Genomic DNA, 20,221 nt, shown 5'->3' with positions numbered 1-20,221 from the left:
AACCGCAATATTTATAAATTATTACGACGAGATGTTGTTGGTAATGGGTATGAAATAAGCAGAGTCCAGTTCTATCTGACTAATTTACATTTACATAAAGAACCAGTAAAAGAACTAAACATATAAATTAATTAAATCAACAATTTAATCCTAATCGGTGCCGATGTTAATGCGAAGTCGCTTTTCTGGCACAATGGGATCACTGCTCATGGCGATGACCTAATTGACAGTTTCATCGCGCAGCACAATTTTGAGGTCTTTAATGTTGCCACTTACGTCGGTACGGTTAACGGTCAAATGGCCTTTTCAGGTACAAATATTGACATCACCATTGGTAGGGACATCCGTGGCAGGGTCCTTGACTGGTTTGTGGTCGACGACTGTTCTAGCGACCATCGGTTGATACTATTTGAAATAGCGGATGAGCTGTGCGATGGCCATAAGGGACCACTCTCCTGTTTACCGGGAGCGCATCCTGCATAGGAGGGCAGACTGGCCGAAATTCCCCTCTTTGTTGGAGTCCAGACTGGAGATTTTTTCTGGAAACCTTGACGGCCTGCCATTAGATGGTGTTCTTTGATGGTTGGGTTTTAATTAATCACACATCTCAGGAACGGTCGAACTGAGATTGTACAAGACTAACTTCATTTACACTCATATATATCATCCTCAGAAGTATTATCTGAAAGGTGATTACCGGAGGCTGAACAGGAAAAAGAAAAGAAAGGTTACGTATTTAAGTAGGCTCAATTAGTAACATTTGAAGGTTGCCTCTGAAAAGCTTACTTTCATAACATAACTTGTACTAATTAAATTTATTTACCTTGACCCTTTTTATTATCTATTGTAATTTTTCATTTACACTTTTCTGTATAAATTATGTTTATTTAATATTATATTTTTTTAAAGGTAGAAAAGCAGGTTGAAGTAAGTGAATTTCATTAAATTTTTCAGTTAAACAGCGGCATCAACACATTTATCTTTTCCTGTGCGTCGAAGTTTTATCTCTTCTTTTTCGTTTTTTCATTTTTTTATGTTAAAATCGTCGACAGCATTCAACTTTTCCAATTCTAGGTAATCAATCTTTTATTTTTACAAATATTATCTAAAATAAACGTGCTACAGTTGTAGCAGATTTATTTTAGATAATATTGTTTTAGATATATTTAATGTTTTCTAATATTGAAAATCCTTGTGTATTTGGTCAAACACTTTTCCGGTAATTGTTAGCTCGGTTGTATGCATTTAATAGAATAGTTCATCTTCCCCATTGTGAGAATTCTTATTATTAATCAAGATTTTATTCTGTAACGCTTTCTCCTAAAAGGCAAGTAGCACTATCAAATTGTTTTCTTTACCTCCGAAACACTGCTCGCCACAAATTTGACTGTCCTAGTTGTTTCCGGGTAAGAAGTAACAACAGTTGTAATTATACCCTCTTTGTCATACGTTACTTTATATTGATACTACTTATCCTTTCCCGTTTATGACACTGTCGCCAAAGTAAGTTCACCTTTTTTATATTTGTGCGTGAATGGAATTAACTCCACCGATTACGGAAGGCGTTTTGAACTGTGTATTCTATATTTGTTTTGCTACATCAATTTCAGCGGTAGTTTGCGAAAAATTAAAAAAGTCGAAAGCTTTATTCGTTACTATTAGCCGAACGTAATCAACAGTTTCTTCTGTATTCGTCTCGATCTTCGCTGAGACTGTTTTGAAATCCTAGATCGGAAATATTTCCTTTTTCTTTTATACGAAATTTAACGCTCCTCTCCTTGCTTCATTTATTGCTAGCAAAATAATTTACTTAGTAACGAATCTTTTTGAACGCGAAAGAGTTCTATACATCTGCTAAAGCTAATAGACGTTCGCTTTCTAAATGTTTTGCGATCAACACGCATAAAAAATAAGTCTTCTATTCTCATCGGTACATAGTAAAGGCATTATTGTAGATCACGTCAGGATCGAGTAAGCTCTTCTACGGAAAAAAGTAACTATTCCAGCATTTGGTTGGATGGGTCAAGAGAATTGCAGTAAAACTGTAAATCAGAGTAGAATCACAAAATACGCAATTAATAAAATTAAAAAAAAATAGCTGGGGTTAAAACATATTAATTATTTTAAAAATATACAAATGAAATAATGTTAAGATATTGTATACATGAAGATATTAAATATATAAAATAACTACAAAATAGATAATAATTCAGATGGCGTTAATGAAAATTATTTGAGCAAGTATTTATGTACTTGCTGATCGGAATAAAGAAAATCCAATTTTTTTAATGATTTTTCGAAGAAAAGTACAATATTACTTTCCGTCGCATAGTAGGACTGGGAGATAAAAATTAATTTTCTTTACGTTTTGAGGTTTGAAGAGAATGAAAATACAATTTATTTAAAGTCGGGTTTCCTTATAACGAGTGTTTCAAAGAGGACGCAACCCCTTTGTTTGGAAACGTTAATTTATTACAAAAATATTAATGTTAAAATTCTTATACAACAGAATTTAAATTACCTTTGATAACATTACAATAGATATTCAAAATGATTTCCTGATTCCGATGCAGGATGATACACGTTTTATAACATTTTGAGCCACTTTTCGTAAGAATTGCTCAGTAATGTTTGAAATCTCACTTTCAATGTAACACTATTTAATTCGTCAAATGTATGAGGATTGTTTTTAAAAACTACTGTTTTTAAATATCCCCAAAAGAAAAAGTTTGCTGGTATAGGATCTGGGATCTTGGAGTTCACAACCCTTTTCATATCAAACGATGGCCAAAAAATTTCCGTAACATATCCAGCGTTTCATTAGCAGTACGACACATTGCGTTATCCTACTGCAAATAACATTCTCGTTCAGGTAAATGTAATATGGCAATAAATAGACTGTTCGATTAAGTGTTATGTAAGTTTCCCACATACGTGGGAAACCTTTAAAAAGTGGAGAAAAGATTATTATTTCTAATGTGTTTAATCACAAAGTTTAATTAAAAAAATTTCCACCTTAATTTAAGAAAAACTTCAAATTTACTTAATACGACAATAGTTGCATGTAAAAAAAAGTTTCACATGTTTAGCATACGACAAACCCCATCTTTTCATAATTCCAGCAAACTTTTGGTCATCCCTTGCTGTAAAGGTCATATCAAAAATTGTTTCACACGAAGGTTTTAGGTAATGTTTAGAGGACTAGTGACCACTTTAAACCGATACGATACTGTCTCTATTAAGGAAAGTATGATTTTTTGCCTTCGAAACCCCATTTTTTCCACCCCTAAGCCAATGGTTGGTGATATCAAAAAACTTTACTGAGATAAGTTTTAGGCTCTTATCCAAAGAATAGTAATTCGATAAAGCAATTTAAACTTTAAAGCGACTCGATATTTTACTTAATAAGAAAGTTATAGCGATATTTTGTTTTTTCGTAAAAACCCATCCATTTTCACCCCATGGTCCGATTTTTCCCATTAATGAACTCGACCGAGATTTTGGGTATTTATATTTTATGTATAAATTTGAGAGTGATTGGCGCAAAATTACGGTAGTTATCGTGTCCACAAGAAAGTGATATATATATATATATATATATATATAAAATGTATGTATAAACTTTTGAACTGACGGTGGTTTTGGGGTCTGGGGGATGTGAAACGCGAAGATATGTCTAAATTTTCCGGAAGTCCAATGATAGTACCCATTACAACGGTAGCTTTCTTATGAAATCTACCTAAAAGAAAAACTATTATTTTTAGTTAATATTACACATTTATACGAGGATAGGTTAACATTTTAAATTTATTAAATATTATTATACAAGATTCATATTTATGGGTGCCGAAAAGTGATGTGGCAGCACATTCTTGTGTCTTGAAATCGCTTTCACAAACACGTACATTTTACAACATTCACCGATTACTGTGACCGGGTTTTATGTTACAAGGTTCATTGCAGTTAGTGTGAAGTTAATAACTCGTTTCCAGGTTCGTTTTTCATTCATCTGCCTTTCCTATAATTGCATTTTATTCACCTACTTTGCGAGTAATTTGCCGTGCAGTTTAAGTTGTTGCATGTCAACATAGGTGATTGATTATATATTAAAAAAATTATCTTTGAGAAGTAATTAGCTAATTTTATTCACTTTAGAAATAATTATAATTTAGTGTTCACCGATTTCAGATAATATTTAATAATATAATATAAAATGAAACGACAATTTACGTTTACATTTTAATTCTAGATGCGATGGCAAGCAACGCAACAGAAGAAGAATTTAATTTTTCAGCGTCGCTTTTCTTTAATTGGTTTGATTACCTCGTATTTATTTTAATGTTAGCGTTGCCTACTTTAATTGGACTTTATCATGGATGTTATAAAGGAAAACAAAATACAGTATCTGAGTATATGCAGGGAGGAAAAAACATGGCCATATTTCCAATAACCATGTCGCTTATTTCAAGGTAATATAACATTTATTTTTGTTTAAAAAAGTATAAATTGAATAATTTCAACGATCTCCTTGTCAAATCCGTAAGCATTAGTATTATAATTGTACAGTCTCTGATTAACAATCATTCTTAAGAAACGCTTTATTTTCAAAAAAGGTTGGCAATTTTACTGATTTCAAATCATAAACACCATATAAGTAACGGTGGTATGGTTAACCACTTGACCAGCCACGTGGGATATTGAGCTATCCTCTGGATGGATTTGTTTGTCATATGTTTTTTTATCAGTACTAATAAATTGTCACTCTTTCTTTCTAACTTTTACCTACATAAGCGGGTGTTCCCTTCTGATGCAGTGTATCCTGTGGGTTTGATTTAACAACCAGTGGATCTGTGCTAAGTATACGGTAACTTACAATATAAAGAGATATTAAAAACAAAATATTTTGGTATTTGTGTGATTTGGTGGTTGCCTAATGGACTTGCCTGGAAGAATTTCTTGGTTCTTTGTGAATCGATGGTTTTGTATCATCAGTATTTATTTAATCAAATCGCTTTAGATCACTCATTTCTACAGTACAATCCGGGTTACCTATTCCTTTACCTAAAATACAACCTAAAGGATTAGGTTTAAACATCTACAAAACAAAATAGATTAAGATAAATCAATAAAATTTTGTATAATAGTTTATTCAAATATTTTTTCTGTTCTGGTGAAGTTTCAACTCCACTGAATGAATTCTATGTTGTTCAGCATAAGGTTTTTAATATATACGAATTCATGATAAATGAAAATTTAGTAGAAAGAGTGGCATTAATATCTTTAAATATATGATATTTTTAAATAAAATTACTTTTGTGATGATACTTTAGAAACAAATTATTTATTTATTTTTTTTTTATATTACTTTTTAAGTGAACAGTCCTATAATTTATTGATAAATAAATGTTAAAATCGAATAATCTTAGTAAACGAGTCTACAAACTAATACCTTCGAAAAAATAACAAGTGACAAAGAAAATTAATTGAAATCAAATTGTAAGTTTGAAATAGTCAGTTTTTTTATTATTTGTATTTTATTTTTTGTTAAAGGATGATAATATTGACTAGTTATCACATTAATCGATTATGGTGATTAAGGTAATTTGTAATCAAAGTTTATAATTACGAAAATATAAATACTTTAGGCTATATTTTTTAATGGTGAATAATTTATTATCAGTAAAATACTACTATTAAAAAAAATACGTAAGCAATGGAAATAAAATAAAATATTATTTCTTTAACTTTTTTTGTACTTTTTGTAGCTTATAGCTATGCTGTTGCAGCAGCAATAGCTATAAAGGGAACTAACTACCCGTATAACGATCGGAAAAAATTTTGGGAATCGTGGTTTTTACAGATGTCATTTAAAAACCCCATTATTCTAAAAAAGACCAAAAAAATTATAAAAGTTTCCGGAAAATGTATGTAAGTGTGTGTGTGTGTGTGTGTGTGTGTGTGTGTGTGTGTGTGTGTGTGTGTGTGTGAATTGCATTTTATTAATATCTCCGGTCTGGCTCAACATATATTCTTTGAAAATGGTTCAAAAAATTTCATCTCTATATGGGGCAATGATGAACAATAAATCTTGACAAAATTAAAATAAAGGGGAGAGCTAATTTTTACCTTTTTTATTTTTTATTGTTTGAATGTTGGTCGTACGATAAAAGTACGATAAAAGTACTTATCATTAAATATTTAATTAATTTAACTTAATAGGCTACTTAGAATTTCAAAATTTTTAATCGATTGGATTTAGGAATAAGGCGATATTTAACATTATTTCTAAACAGTTTTTGCCTCATATATTGAAAACCCATATACCAGAATTAACACACATATTTTCTGTGTACATGTAAATTTGCCTGTATGTATATATATATATATATATATATATATATTTATTCAAGCTTCAGCTTGTTTTTTGATCCAATTGAACAAGGGGGTATCATGATATCCAATTTTTTTCTTTTTAGTAAAGTATACCTTTTTTTAAGCTTTTTGCGTAATATTGCACTAAATCAGACTGACTTATTGAAGTAAATAATTGTTCAAAGAAAATTTTTAAGCAACAAAATATAAGGGGGTTAAATGGGGCCATTACTTAAAATAACAAATTTTTAAAAGTTTAATATTAGCTGAAAATCCAACTGTGTATAGTATTAATGCAGCTGAATTGGAATTTAAAAAAAAGGAATTCCACTGGATTTCAAGTCCTAGTAAAGTCAGTTATTTCTATACGGATTTGAGTACTAGATCGTGGATACCGGTATTCTTTGGTGGTTGGGTTTCAATTAACCACACAGAAAAAAGAAAGGTCAAAATCCCCAAATACAATATTTACCTTCATTCAATAATCCAAAATCATATTCTAATATACCCTAAATATAAAATAATATACTCTAAATATAAATTCATTATAATGAATTAGTAGAGCATATGAATAAAATAAACACTTAAAGGGTTAATATTGTTTATTTTCATTTCCAAACGTACTTGTAACTTGTCGAATTTTATCGTTGACAGTGAACAAATTAATGAGGACTTGAAGTTAGATAAGCAATCAAGATCCCACCATTACGTGACACACTCGTAACCGTTTGGTTTCTGTCACAACGATAAACGCGATATCTATCGTCAAATAGATTACTATCATTGTAATTACAATTCAACCAGGTTATCTGTCAATATAATTACATCATAATTCATAGAATAAAGTGACACGGTAAATAAGTCTAATTTAGTTCGCAGTTCACGAACGTTCTGATAATAAATTGAAAAATTAGAATTAGCGATAACTTTATGATATCAACTATACGACAGCCACGTAATTCTGATACAATAACGTACTTTTGACCTCCAGAAACACCAATAATACACCTTAATACGCCTAACAAAATAAAAATTAACAGCCATTTTTCTCAAGTCACTTTCACCGGGTATTTCCGGTGTGGTAATACCCGGTCTTCTCTTTTTCATGTTTTTTAAATGTAATGTTTCCTGATCTATCAACCCAGGGCGATTCTAAATGATATACTCAATTTAGTGTCTCTATTTTCATGAAATTTACGTTGCATCTGACTGATCTACTTAGTAGTTGAGAGAGTAGGTCCAAAAGTTTCGAATAACACCGCTAGAGCGCGTGTAGTTGCGTAAACGACCGCTAGAGTGTTTGCGCCACCATTACACGTGTCAGTTGTAAACTAAGATGGCTGCAGTGCAACGCAAGGTCTTGTGTGTTTTGAGTAAGGAAAATCTCAGTCGGAAATTGCAATGCAGTGTGCGTTTCGTCTCCAGTCTATCATCGACCATCTGACAAGGAAGAGCATATGTCGTCGGTTTCACCAGTTTGAACAAACAGGGTGTCTCTGTAAAGGCAAGAGCACGAGCCGACCGAGAAAGTGAGACGAATTGACGCCCCCATGATACATAGCAATATGAGAGAGAGTCTGCAAGGTTAATGTGTTTGGCGCTCTATCGCAAACAAAGGTTTATGGACCTTTTTTTTTTGCGGAACATACGGTTACTGGGATAATGTACAAGGACGTGCTGGAAAACTGGATTTGCCCTTGATCTAAATGAAGATTCACAAGATTTAATTTTTTCATCGGTACGCAAATGCTCGACGCTATCTGAATGAATCTCTATCTTAACGACGGGTAGGACGCACCGGAAATGAAGACCTGGCTGTTCAGTCTGTTCTCCAAGGTTCTGGCCTGCAAGGTCACACTATGTGACTTTTTGTTGTGCGGATTTGTGAAAGATGCAGTTTACGTACCACCTCTACCGACGAATCTGGCCGACCTGTAGAACCGTATCACAGATGCATTGAATTCAGCAACACAAGATATGCTTCCTCGTGTGTGGGATGAGTTCAGCTACCGCTTAGATGTGTGCCGTTCAGCCAGAAGGGGGGAGCATTGAACATTTGTGAACGTTTATGTAAACTTCAGTGTGAGTATTATCACGTATAATTTACTTTACATTTGTCATTAGTTCTTAATTTGGAATACCGAGTTACAAATCTATCGTTTTGAATTATGTTGTATTTGTAACCTTTTTCTTATAAACCTGCCTACACTTAACGAATAAAATTCGACGAGTTTGCGATAATGATCGATTAATATATATTGTATTATTCATCTCCAGCCCGATGTGTCGCGTAGAAAATTTCTCTTCACACGTCTTCTTTGCAACATATTTTTTTTGTCGCCCTCCTAACGAAACGAGTGAAAATAGCTGATGAAGGTCGATTGTTTTGTTTTTTGAGTTCGTAGCACATATCTATCGTATCTTCCTATATCCAAAGCCTTTTCCACCTCGATTATCGTATGTAAGATGTTCTCACCCGGTTTACGAGTATCAGGAATACCAAATATCTCAGCGGTATTCATCCTACAGTACTGTTCACAGTTCTCAAGTTTCATCTAAGATCTACGACTTCTTTCTTCAAGATTAAATTTTCAGCACGCAGACTTTCTATAATTTGATTTTGCTACTCAATCATTTTTTGCTGTTTGTAAATCTTATTATTGTCATCCGTCTTATGATGAACGTTAGAAAAGCATCCAAATCCTGTTCCATTATCCTTTGAGATCAGATGAGTCTTCCCTCAAGTTCATCAAGGTTATTTAACTGTTCTATCATTTTAGACGCGTCACCCTCACCGGTACCGGCTCTGATCTGGAGCCATCGGGAATTACGGTCATTTTTGCACTCGCTACAAAACCAAGTCCCTACCACCAGATATAAAAATTTTAACGTCCTCATCAGGGAGAAAAATATATTTTGAATGATAATAATGTGTAAAACTTTCACACTGAACATTATCCTTCAAATTTCGATTAACCGTCCTTAAAAACTTATTGCAATTACTCACGGTTTAACTTATACCTTACGCTCTATGGCTACTATTAATAACCAGCAGCTCGCCCACACCATGTCCTACGCATCAACTGTTTCACTATATTTTGTTATTCACCAATCTTTCCTGCTTGATTTTTATTTTTTCATAATTTTTGAATTATTTTTATGTATATTCAAATATTTCATTTCTATATTCTTCAAGTTTTGTTTAAAATTACTCTGATATTTACAACAAAACAAAAGTTTGAATTTAAATTACATTTAATTATGTATGATTGATTGTCTTGTAATTTTTTTTTAGAGATAACAGATATCTTTTTCGCCATTAAATTTGTTTATTAAATATGAAAAAAGAGTAATTAAAATAATTTTAATGTATGATAAAAAACCAATAGTTGTAGTGTTATTTTAATATAATTAACTAATTATATATTTTTTGGAGAGTATTGTGTAACTTCATACTTTTAGCTGATTTAATATTTCATAAAAATGTTTTGTTTCACTATTTTATTTCACTGTTTAACTTACTTATATTCTAGAATTTTAAGTAGAAATTTACTATAATTTCATAAATTTGTGTAAAATTTTTTGACTGAATATTTTGTCATAAGGTTTTTATCAAATTTTTACTATTATTTTGTAAATAATAGTATATATATTTTTTTTGTAGAAATACAAACAAAGAGGATATTTGTTATTTATTAATTTTATAAGATTTCGTGAAATTTGTTTTATGTGTGTAGTTAAGCTGCAAAACTGTCCTTTCCCAACAAGCATAACTTTTATAAATTAAAAATAATAGAGTATAATCTATTTTTACTGTCAAAAAAATTACACAAAAATATTTTTCCTTTTATTATAGCTTCTAAAATATGTAATTTGTACAAGTAAGAATAGGATTTACAAACAAATGAATAAAGTATTTAATAAAATGTGTTTGATTAGTTTTGCAGCTAAAATTTTTGTATAGACGGTTTTACCACAGACAAATTCGAAATGGAGAGTGTTAAAACCAAAATTCAAAGCAAATCTATGATGGCTTATGAGAAAATTTCAATAAATTAAATTTTTTATTTACACTTACTAACCAGCTGGTAAAGAAATTACATGTAAATAACATTAAAAAAAATTACCTGATAAATAAAATTCTACAATTTTACTGTTTGGAACGATGGAGACATTCGTAATGACAGGACGTTAAGTCGACGTAATTTTAAACATTTGAGTACCATTGTTATATTATTACGTTACATAAACAAATTTACATGACGAAGAAGTTTTAATTTTATTAAGATTATAACATACATTTTTTAAGTTCCCGATGGAATTTTATTTTGAAAGCACTTGAATGTATTATATAAAAGAATTGTGGGTAAGTGAGTTTTTTAATTATTAAATATTAGGATTTTTTGGTATTTTATTTAATTGAAAAAAAAATAGGATATCTTTAAGATAAATTTTTATTGAAGAGTTATACGGAGGAAATGAATTAGAAAATGGTGTTATGGAGGAAGAGAAGAGGAAGTTGAAGAGGATGAAATGGGAGAAACAATACTGAGATCTGAATTTAAGAGAGCATTAAAAGATTTGAATGGCAGAAAGGCTCCTGGAATAGACGAAATACCTGTAGAATTACTGCGCAGTGCAGGTGAGGAAGCGATTGATAGATTATACAAACTGGTGTGTAATATTTATGAAAAAGGGGAAGTTCCGTCAGACTTCAAAAAAAGTGTTATAGTCATGATACCAAAGAAAGCAGGGGCAGATAAATGTGAAGAATACAGAACAATTAGTTTAACTAGTCATGCATCAAAAATCTTAACTAGAATTCTATACAGAAGAATTGAGAGGAGAGTGGAAGAAGTGTTAGGAGAAGACCAATTTGGTTTCAGGAAAAGTATAGGGACAAGGGAAGCAATTTTAGGCCTCAGATTAATAGTGGAAGGAAGACTAAAGAAAAACAAACCAACATACTTAGCATTTGTAGATCTAGAAAAGGCATTCGATAACGTAGACTGGAATAAAATGTTCAACATTTAAATAAAATTAGGGTTCAAATACAGAAATAGAAGAACAATTGCTAACATTTACAGGAACCAAACAGCAACAGTAATAATTGAAGAACATAAGAAAGAAGCCGTAATAAGAAAGGGAGTCCGACAAGGATGTTCCCTATCCCCGTTGCTTTTTAATATTTACATGGAACTAGCAGTTAATGATGTTAAAGAACAATTTAGATTCGGAGTAACAGTACAAGGTGAAAAGATAAAGATGCTACGATTTGCTGATGATATAGTAATTCTAGCTGAGAGTAAAAAGGATTTAGAAGAAACAATGAATGGCATAGATGAAGTCCTATGCAAGAACTACCGCATGAAAATAAACAAGACAAAACAAAAGTAATGAAATGTAGTAGAAATAACAAAGATGGACCACTGAATGTGAAAATAGGAGAAGAAAAGATTATGGAGGTAGAAAAATTTTGTTATTTGGGAAGTAGAATTACTAAAGATGGACGAACCAGGAGCGATATAAAATGCCGAATAGCACAAGCAAAACGAGCCTTCAGTCAAAAATATAATTTGTTTACATCAAAAATTAATTTAAAGGTCAGGAAAAGATTTTTGAAAGTATATGCTTGGAGTGTCGCTTTATATGGAAGTGAAACTTGGACGATCGGAGTATCTGAGAAGAAAAGATTAGAAGGTTTTGAAATGAGGTGCTACAGGAGAATGTTAAAAATCAGATGGGTGGATAAAGTGGTAAATGAAGAGGTGTTGAGGCAAATAGATGAAGAAAGAAGCATTTGGAAAAATATAGCTAAAAGAAGAGACAGACTTATGGACCACATACTAAGGCATCCTGGAATAGTCGCTTTAATATTGGAAGGACACGTAGAAGGAAAAAATTGTGTAGGCAGGCCACGTTTGGAATATGTAAAAAAAATTGTTAGGGATGTAGGATGTAGAGGGTATATTGAAATGAAACGACTAGCACTAGATAGGGAATCTTGGAGAGCTGCATCAAACCAGTCAAATGACTGAAGACAAAAAAAAAAATAGGAGAAACAGTTCATTTTTATACTGATTTAATTCAGTTTGATGTTAACAATTTTGTTCAATAATATTCCAACAATGTTTTTAAATTACATCACTGATCTAATATTTTGATTATGACAAGCAATAATTTACGCAGGTGACATATCACTGATATGATTTGGATAATAATATATAACTAACGGTATAAATACACACGCAACAGTTTTTTTTTTAGACTTGACAATTTTAATTTATATAGAAGATAACTTATTCTGTTTGATTATCTTCCATACAATCAATAATACGTCGTTAATGAATTTTTAGATCATTCATTCATTCATTGTGTACTGCCATTAGGGCATCCTAATGGACATCCTAGGGGGTATACCGAAATGAAACGACTAGCACTAGATAGGAAATTTTGGAGAGCTGCATCAAACCAGTCAAATGACTGAAGACAAAAAAAAATTATTAAAAAAATAATTAGGAGTGCTTAATAATGTAATCAGATTTATATTTATTTTCGTAAAAATTTCATTAATACAAAATATGAATCATAATTTGAAAGATGAGTCATGAAAACAAAAAAACAAAAAATGAAAAAAATGGGATTTGCCTAGATATATGTTCAATATACATATATAAGTTCAATATATAACAGGTATTAATTAGTTCCGAAACAATTTAGTAGAAGGGTTTTACTGACTGGGTAAAATAGGAAATATTAACTAGTTTATATATCATTATTGAACTTATATTGTAACAAGACCAGTATTACAGACTGAGTAACGGATTCCTGCCAATTAAGAAGAAAATGGTATAAAATAATAGTGGAAGGAATCCAGAAAGATACTAAAATGAATCCTTTTTCTAAGACTAACTGGTCCGTTTAACAATCGTTCTTTGTAATACTGCCCATTGATACACCTCAACAGATATTGTTCAACAAGAAGAATTACCGGACCAGGGTAGGAATTTATGGAAAAATGTAAGGACTCTGACTATCATTCTCATGCTTCAACTTGTGTCTGGTTCTGCAGGTCAAGAGGATAGGAGTATAAATACTCCAGGAAAGACGAGTTAATTTTAGTTTTGAAGAAGCGAGTATAAGCGTTTGTGTTTGACGCGATTATAAGACGGCGTTAACGGTGTAGTACTGCAGGGTGCAGGGTGTGTTCGACGTGATATCAAGCACTCCAGTGTAGACAGTACATGAATACTGGAAGTGATTTGGTGAGTTACCTATAGCCAAGTAGTGAAAGGGATAAGGTATTCAATTCACCATAAACTGTAGTTTTATTTGTGAACAGGAAAGGTATTTACAGTGAAAGAACCTTAGAGTAATCTTATCTTCGTAGTAATACAATACTAGTTGTTGAAGATGTAAATATTAGCGGTCAATATAATGTCTTTCGTCAGTGGGACTGAATTCTGGTTTTTATGTTTAACTACCTGTAAATGAATCTTGTCCTTACTTGAAATTATATTTTGTAGGTAATCATTGTTTATTATTATTACTGCTTGTTGTTGTCATAATTGTTAGTTGTTTATTATTGTCGTTTATTATTCTTATTGTCATTGTTATTATTGATTTGTCTTATTTTACTTATGTTCTTAAACTAATTAATTGTAATTATATAAACATTTTTAAATTGTCAATCTCTCAATATCCTGATCGAGCCGCGAACATGCGACAATATTGTATAAAGGAACTTCTTTTCCATTTACTGCATGATTTTTTCTTATTCATTTATTTATAAAAATACTTAAGCATATAAAAAATTAAATGTAGAGTTATGAATAAAAAAAGGAGAGATTCCCTGAGCAGTTTAAATTCAAGTGCAATCTTAATAATTTAAGTATTTACATTAGCAGAGACAGGTTTACAGATTTAGTAATCAATCTTATAGATTTTATTTCTACTAAAACTTATAATTCAGTTTGTTTAAAAATCATTTATGTTTTTTTTAGTCATGTTTCAAGTTCATCAATACTTGCATTACCATCTGAGGTATATGAATTTGGAACACAAGTGATGGCAACATTCATTTTAACTTTCTTTATTGTATATATCATTTCTTCATTCTACTTACCAGTGTTTTATAAACTGCAACTAAATTCTCCATATGAAGTAAGTAAATAAATAAGTATATATATATATATATATATATATATATATATATATATATATATATATAGACGTATTTTACTTAAATATATTACCTTTATTAATTTCTTGGGTTAATCAGTCAACTATATAAATTCACTTAGATATCTCTAAGCTTCCTCAGGTGACAATACACATTCATACACACATTATACAAAATTCTGTTACATACTAAGAGATTAACTGGTCTACCCATCCTAGATAACAATATTTTATACCCACCCTTGATGTAATAGATCCTCATACTCATATATGACTCATCTTATCTTTAGATAATTATATGTATCTCTTTATATAACATGATTGCTATTGAAACCAGTGTTTTATAAACTGCAACTAAATTCTCCATATGAAGTAAGTAAATAAATAAGTATATATATATATATATAGACGTATTTTACTTAAATATATTACCTTTATTAATTTCTTGGGTTAATCAGTCAACTATATAAATTCACTTAGATATCTCTAAGCTTCCTCAGGTGACAATACACATTCATACACACATTATACAAAATTCTGTTACATACTAAGAGATTAACTGGTCTACCCATCCTAGATAACAATATTTTATACCCACCCTTGATGTAATAGATCCTCATACTCATATATGACTCATCTTATCTTTAGATAATTATATGTATCTCTTTATATAACATGATTGCTATTGAAACCTTTGCATATAAAGGTTTCAATACACAGGAAATAGCAATCAGGTTATTTACATAAAGAGATATTGTACCACATGAAAACAATATATGAACTTGTTCAATCAGTTCAAAGCAATAGGATCTGTTCTCAAACAGTAATCTCCTAGAAGTCTGTGTATCACAAGAAAGCGACAATTTAGACAATCTGAAAATCAGAAGTGCTAATGAATTCATCACTTGTTGACGACATGAATTTCAAATTCTAAAAACCATTCATAAAGATCTGAGTAAAACAATGCACTTGTTACTTACTTGTATGAAGTAAAAGAAGTATTGTGATCGTGAAAAATTTTCGGCTTTCAAGCCGAAGGTTTTCAGCTTTCAATTGAAATATCCATTTTCACCATCCCTGAATCCATTTTGACTAGCTTCAGCGTGACATCTATACTAAGTTGTAAATAATGTCAAGCTACAGAGCCCACTGGGCTGGTCTAGTTGTTAAATCGTCATCGCAAATCAGCTGATTTCGAAGTCGAGAGTTCTAAAGTTCAAGTCCTAGTAAAGATAGTTACTTTTATATGGATTTGGATACTAGATTGTGAATACCTGTGTTCTTTGGTGGTTGGGTTTCAATTAACCAAATTTCTCAGGTGTGGCCGACTTGAAACTGTACAAGACTACACTTCATTCGCATTCATACATGTCATTCTCATTTATCCTCTGAAGTAATACCTTACAGTGGTTCCAGAGGCTAAACAGAAAAAGAGAGAAGTAGCTGCAGGCCATTCTTCCACTTCCAAGGACCAATCCAGTTAAAAATTAATTTTCTTTGCCTTAACAAAACTTTTACGCTAAGAACCGGTGGCGGGTCATAGCTAAAATAAGTGGGGGTGCTGCTCCAGAAAGTTCTTTCTGAGCCTTTTCAAGGCCATGATTAAAGTTTTCTGTAAAATAAAAGAACAGAAAAAATGAATCAAATAGAATAGTTGGAGCGGGATAGTAATCTAATTCTACACTTTATCACATTCAAGAATGTGGTATACATTGTGCTTAACAACCGTATTCGGTTTAACCTAATAAATAATAAAATGTCAATACTGATAATATGTTTCAGTATTATTAGATAATAACCTAATAAAATGTCCCCTTAAAAACACTGTAGTCCAATAGTGATTAATTTTTATTTCTATGTACTCAGAAACAAATACATAATTTGTTTTTACTAATTACCTTCTCTTTAATCCTTCCAGCGTGTTTTTGGACAGATTTGGCAATCAAAGGGCCTTTGCTTCCCACCATATTCTGATCACTACTGAAAAAACAACTAGACCGCTTTCATATTCCTTCCACCAACTAAATTAGTAAAGGGAACGAACAAGGAACGTTACGTACACACGCGGAGTAAAAGAAAAACTACCTGCCATCTGCACACCAGGGTCGGCACTGTGAGAGCGACAGTGCTCTGTTTCCCTCGCAGCCTCACATGCAGCTTCTTATGCGTTTGGCAGCTATGTGGTGTTTGGCACAACAGCCAAACACCACGCCGCTGCAACTGTGAAGTGCACAGTTCCATTCAAAGATTTTTGTATCTTTTTCATAAACTTGGGGGTGGCTACTGACATTAAGCTTAAAGATTATGTATTGTAAAAGTATAAAGAAAGAATTAAAGAAAAAAGGACTCACTATATTAAATGTTACTGATAGTATGAAGTGGAAATAGGGATGCTACAGTTCCAAAGTTCCTACATGCGAGCTGCCACTGCTAAGGACTATGAATTTGCAGTAGTGTGCAATTTAAATTCTCTGTAAGATGAATATGAAATAACTGTCCATAAGAAATCAAGTGTGAAATATATTTGATAGAAAATTTCTCATTTGTTATTTTTAAGACTGTCATAAAGATTGCTAAATATTTTTAAGTAATTTATTAAAAATTGGTTTTCTTGCAAATTTTATATGGTTTGTTGTTAAAAATGTTTAATTTTTAAAAGAAAAGTATTATCATACTTAACAAAATATTATTTTTTTAAATTGATTACAGTATCTGGAGAAGAGGTTCAATCGTACTGTTCGACTGACGACATCTTTTATGATCACCATCTCAGTGGTCAGTTTACAATATTGATTTACAATTTTAATTTGACCTTTAATTCTTATCTACTTCTTTTAGGAGAAGAGTAATTTTTTGGATTGTAAGATTGCTTGTGTCCCTGAAACTCTAGTTAGTGTTCACTAAGTTCATGAAGCTGAAAGCAAATATTTGTCTCGATAATACACATGATACTAGAAATATGATGATTTAACGAAAACATAATAGCAGATTCTGTATGTCAGTATTTTAACCTTACAAAATGGACCTAAAATTTTTGAAACTTGTCAAATGAGAGCTTTCCTTTATTTGATGGGGACTCAAATGAAGCTGATTTAATATAAATTGAAACTGAATCACTGGAAACTGTTTACAAAAATATTTCATGTGGAATTTTATGATATTAATGAAAATTTAAAATCGATTAATCATAAAATATTATAGATAAATATAATAGGTAATTTATTAATGAAAATTCAAAATCAGTTAAAGCTATTAAATTTTTTCTATATTTTTTGAATAATAAACATTTTTGGGTTAGAGAATGAAGAGAAAGATTGGCTGATAGTTCAATCTATTGATTTGTTGTAAAATAGAAAAATACTTAAGGTTAAGAAATTTATATGTAGAAGAAAATAAGTATCAATTTATGAGAAAAACAAATAAATGGAACAACTAATTTTGAGAAAGTGTAAGCAATAAAGACAGGTACTGGAGAGTTGGGAAATATTATTAATAATAAAGCAGAAACTTTTTTGTTGAACAGCGATAGTGGACTGATATCCAGTAGCCTGTATGAAGTTTAAATTTGTTAAAAATCCTTTAATAAAAAATGTTCAATCATAAGAATACTAAGTTCTTAGTTCCTTCCTTAAAATTTTCTTTATTGACTCCAGATAACTCATTATTTTGGGCAGAATTTACAGACATTAATAAAAGTGGATATCTCTTTGATTGGTTTTAAGGTTCATGCTGTCTTTAGTTATTTTGAAATATGTTTTATCTTCCCAATTCATAAAAGTGTACTAAGTTTGGTGGACAGTCTGGGTTGGAGAGTTAGATGTTTTTTAATTAAATTTTACGTTTCTTTGTTAGCATTACCTAGAACAGTAACAAGCATTTATATTTATTTATTTGTTATTCTTACAATAAAATCCCAATTCAAAATACCTGTTTTGTAGAGTTCTGTATGTATTGCTTATATATGAATTAATAATTTTTATTATTTCTTTGTTTTTATTTTTAGTTAAATTTTTGTACATTGTTTATTCATACTAGTTCTGTAGTATCTATGATGATGGTTGTTTTTAATAATTGAAATGGGCATCTAGGCTTAGATTTTAAGTAACATTTTTTCCAATTTTTAAAAGTGATCAATAATTATGCAGAATGTAAATCATTTTATGGGGTCTGTCACTGTCACTGTTTTTTCTATCATATTTAAAATTAAAAATGGTAACTGGCGTATAACTGAACTGAAATATAAACTGATGTTAATATTTATTTTAAAGTTGTAATATCACATTCTTGCTAAATTTAAATTAATTTTGTATTAATAAATAAAAACATTGTTTTAAAAGTTAGTTACAAAAAAATTGTAATATCAGTATTAAGACTTGTTTGAAAGAAATGTGTCTTAAAAAATCTGTAAGAAAACTTAAATTCAGCAAAAGTAATTTTTCTTTTGTTGATTTAAATGAAATTAATTAAACAAATATGTGGTGTACTCCTCTTCCAGATTAATAGGGTGGAATTTCATAGGTGAAAAAAAAGCCACTATTCCAAAATTTCATTTCTTATTTAATTTTTTTTTAAAGATTACTCTGGTATGATATAGTCAGATAATCTATATGATGAATACTGTATACATGGGAAAACCATTGTGTACTTACACATCACTTATTATACTGTCTAGCTAAAAAGCTGAAATTTAGCAAAGTTATTCTCAAATTCAAAAGAGGATCGTTACGATAAATAAGCAATAATTATTTTGATTTCCAATCCACTTACTGTGAAATATTCACAATTCCTTTGAAATAGAATTTTATGAAATAGAAATGGGATTGAAAGGTGTGCTAAGACTAAAAGAGATAGAAACTTGTAATCTGGCAATTATACTTTCCTCAGATATTATGTTCGTGTTAAAAATGGATCTTTCCTTGCTCATTTTGAAAGGATGAACAGAGGGAAGTAATATCTTTTCAAAACCAGTATATCTCACTGCAGTTCAAGAAAACTTTGAATTTTGTCAAGAATAGTTACTTTGGTAACACTTTCCGTAGTGTTTACTCCCAAGTACATATTAGAATTTCCCTTAAAATCATCAAAGACAAAATTATATTAAGGATGATAAGGATGTCAGTGTTTCCATTTATTCTGTGATTCAAATGTAGTGGAATCAAGAATTCAACTTTAGAATCAACTAAACCTAACAAAAATTGGGACTTCCCTTTTACATATTTCTAAATTGTTGAAATAGGACAACCATGAATTCTTTAATTCCTGTTGATATTTCCAACATGTTGAAGAGAAACTCAATATTAGCAAAGATACTGATTATAAAATTCAGTGAATACATGTTTCAGGATTTACCTTTAAATTATAATTAAAAAGGATGAAACTGGATCAAGGGATTTTTTATTTACATATTTTATATTTCAAAAATGTTGTAAACATTTAAACTGGCAGTGATAGTCCATCACTGCCAGTCCGCTGAAATACTAAATTTATATTTTACATAAAGAAGAAAGCATTATTGACTTCACTCGACAATAATATTGCTTTGAATAAGTAGAAAGATGAGATTTCATGTTTTCACGTACTTATTCATAAAGAAGTTCTTTAGGAACATCTAATTTGATTAAAACCAAATTAACATCCTTTTTAATCTGCGGATTCTTAAATTTTAAAA

General features: G+C 30.6%; 1 protein-coding gene across 3 annotated transcripts in view; it reads left to right on the top strand.

Moving 5' to 3' along the window:
* The first annotated feature begins 4,242 nt into the window (after positions 1–4,242).
* The window catches only part of LOC142327016 (sodium-coupled monocarboxylate transporter 1-like), a 61,385-nt gene continuing 45,406 nt past the window's right edge, over positions 4,243–20,221 (top strand). For 2 of the 3 annotated variants that reach the window (XM_075369773.1, XM_075369772.1), the window contains exons 1-3: positions 4,243–4,469; positions 14,376–14,535; positions 17,263–17,328. In XM_075369773.1, the coding sequence (XP_075225888.1) occupies positions 4,255–4,469; positions 14,376–14,535; positions 17,263–17,328 (441 nt within the window). In that variant the 5' untranslated portion in view covers positions 4,243–4,254. Of the gene's footprint in view, positions 4,470–8,335; positions 8,455–14,375; positions 14,536–17,262; positions 17,329–20,221 lie in introns of those variants that run through there. The other variant, XM_075369774.1, reaches the window with a different exon arrangement.

The sequence above is a fragment of the Lycorma delicatula genome, chromosome 6, assembly GCF_047948215.1.
Source record: "Lycorma delicatula isolate Av1 chromosome 6, ASM4794821v1, whole genome shotgun sequence".
Taxonomy (NCBI): Eukaryota; Metazoa; Arthropoda; class Insecta; order Hemiptera; family Fulgoridae; genus Lycorma; species Lycorma delicatula.
The sequence above is the reverse complement of the archived record's forward strand: the minus strand, read 5'-3'. Positions and strand labels throughout refer to the sequence as shown.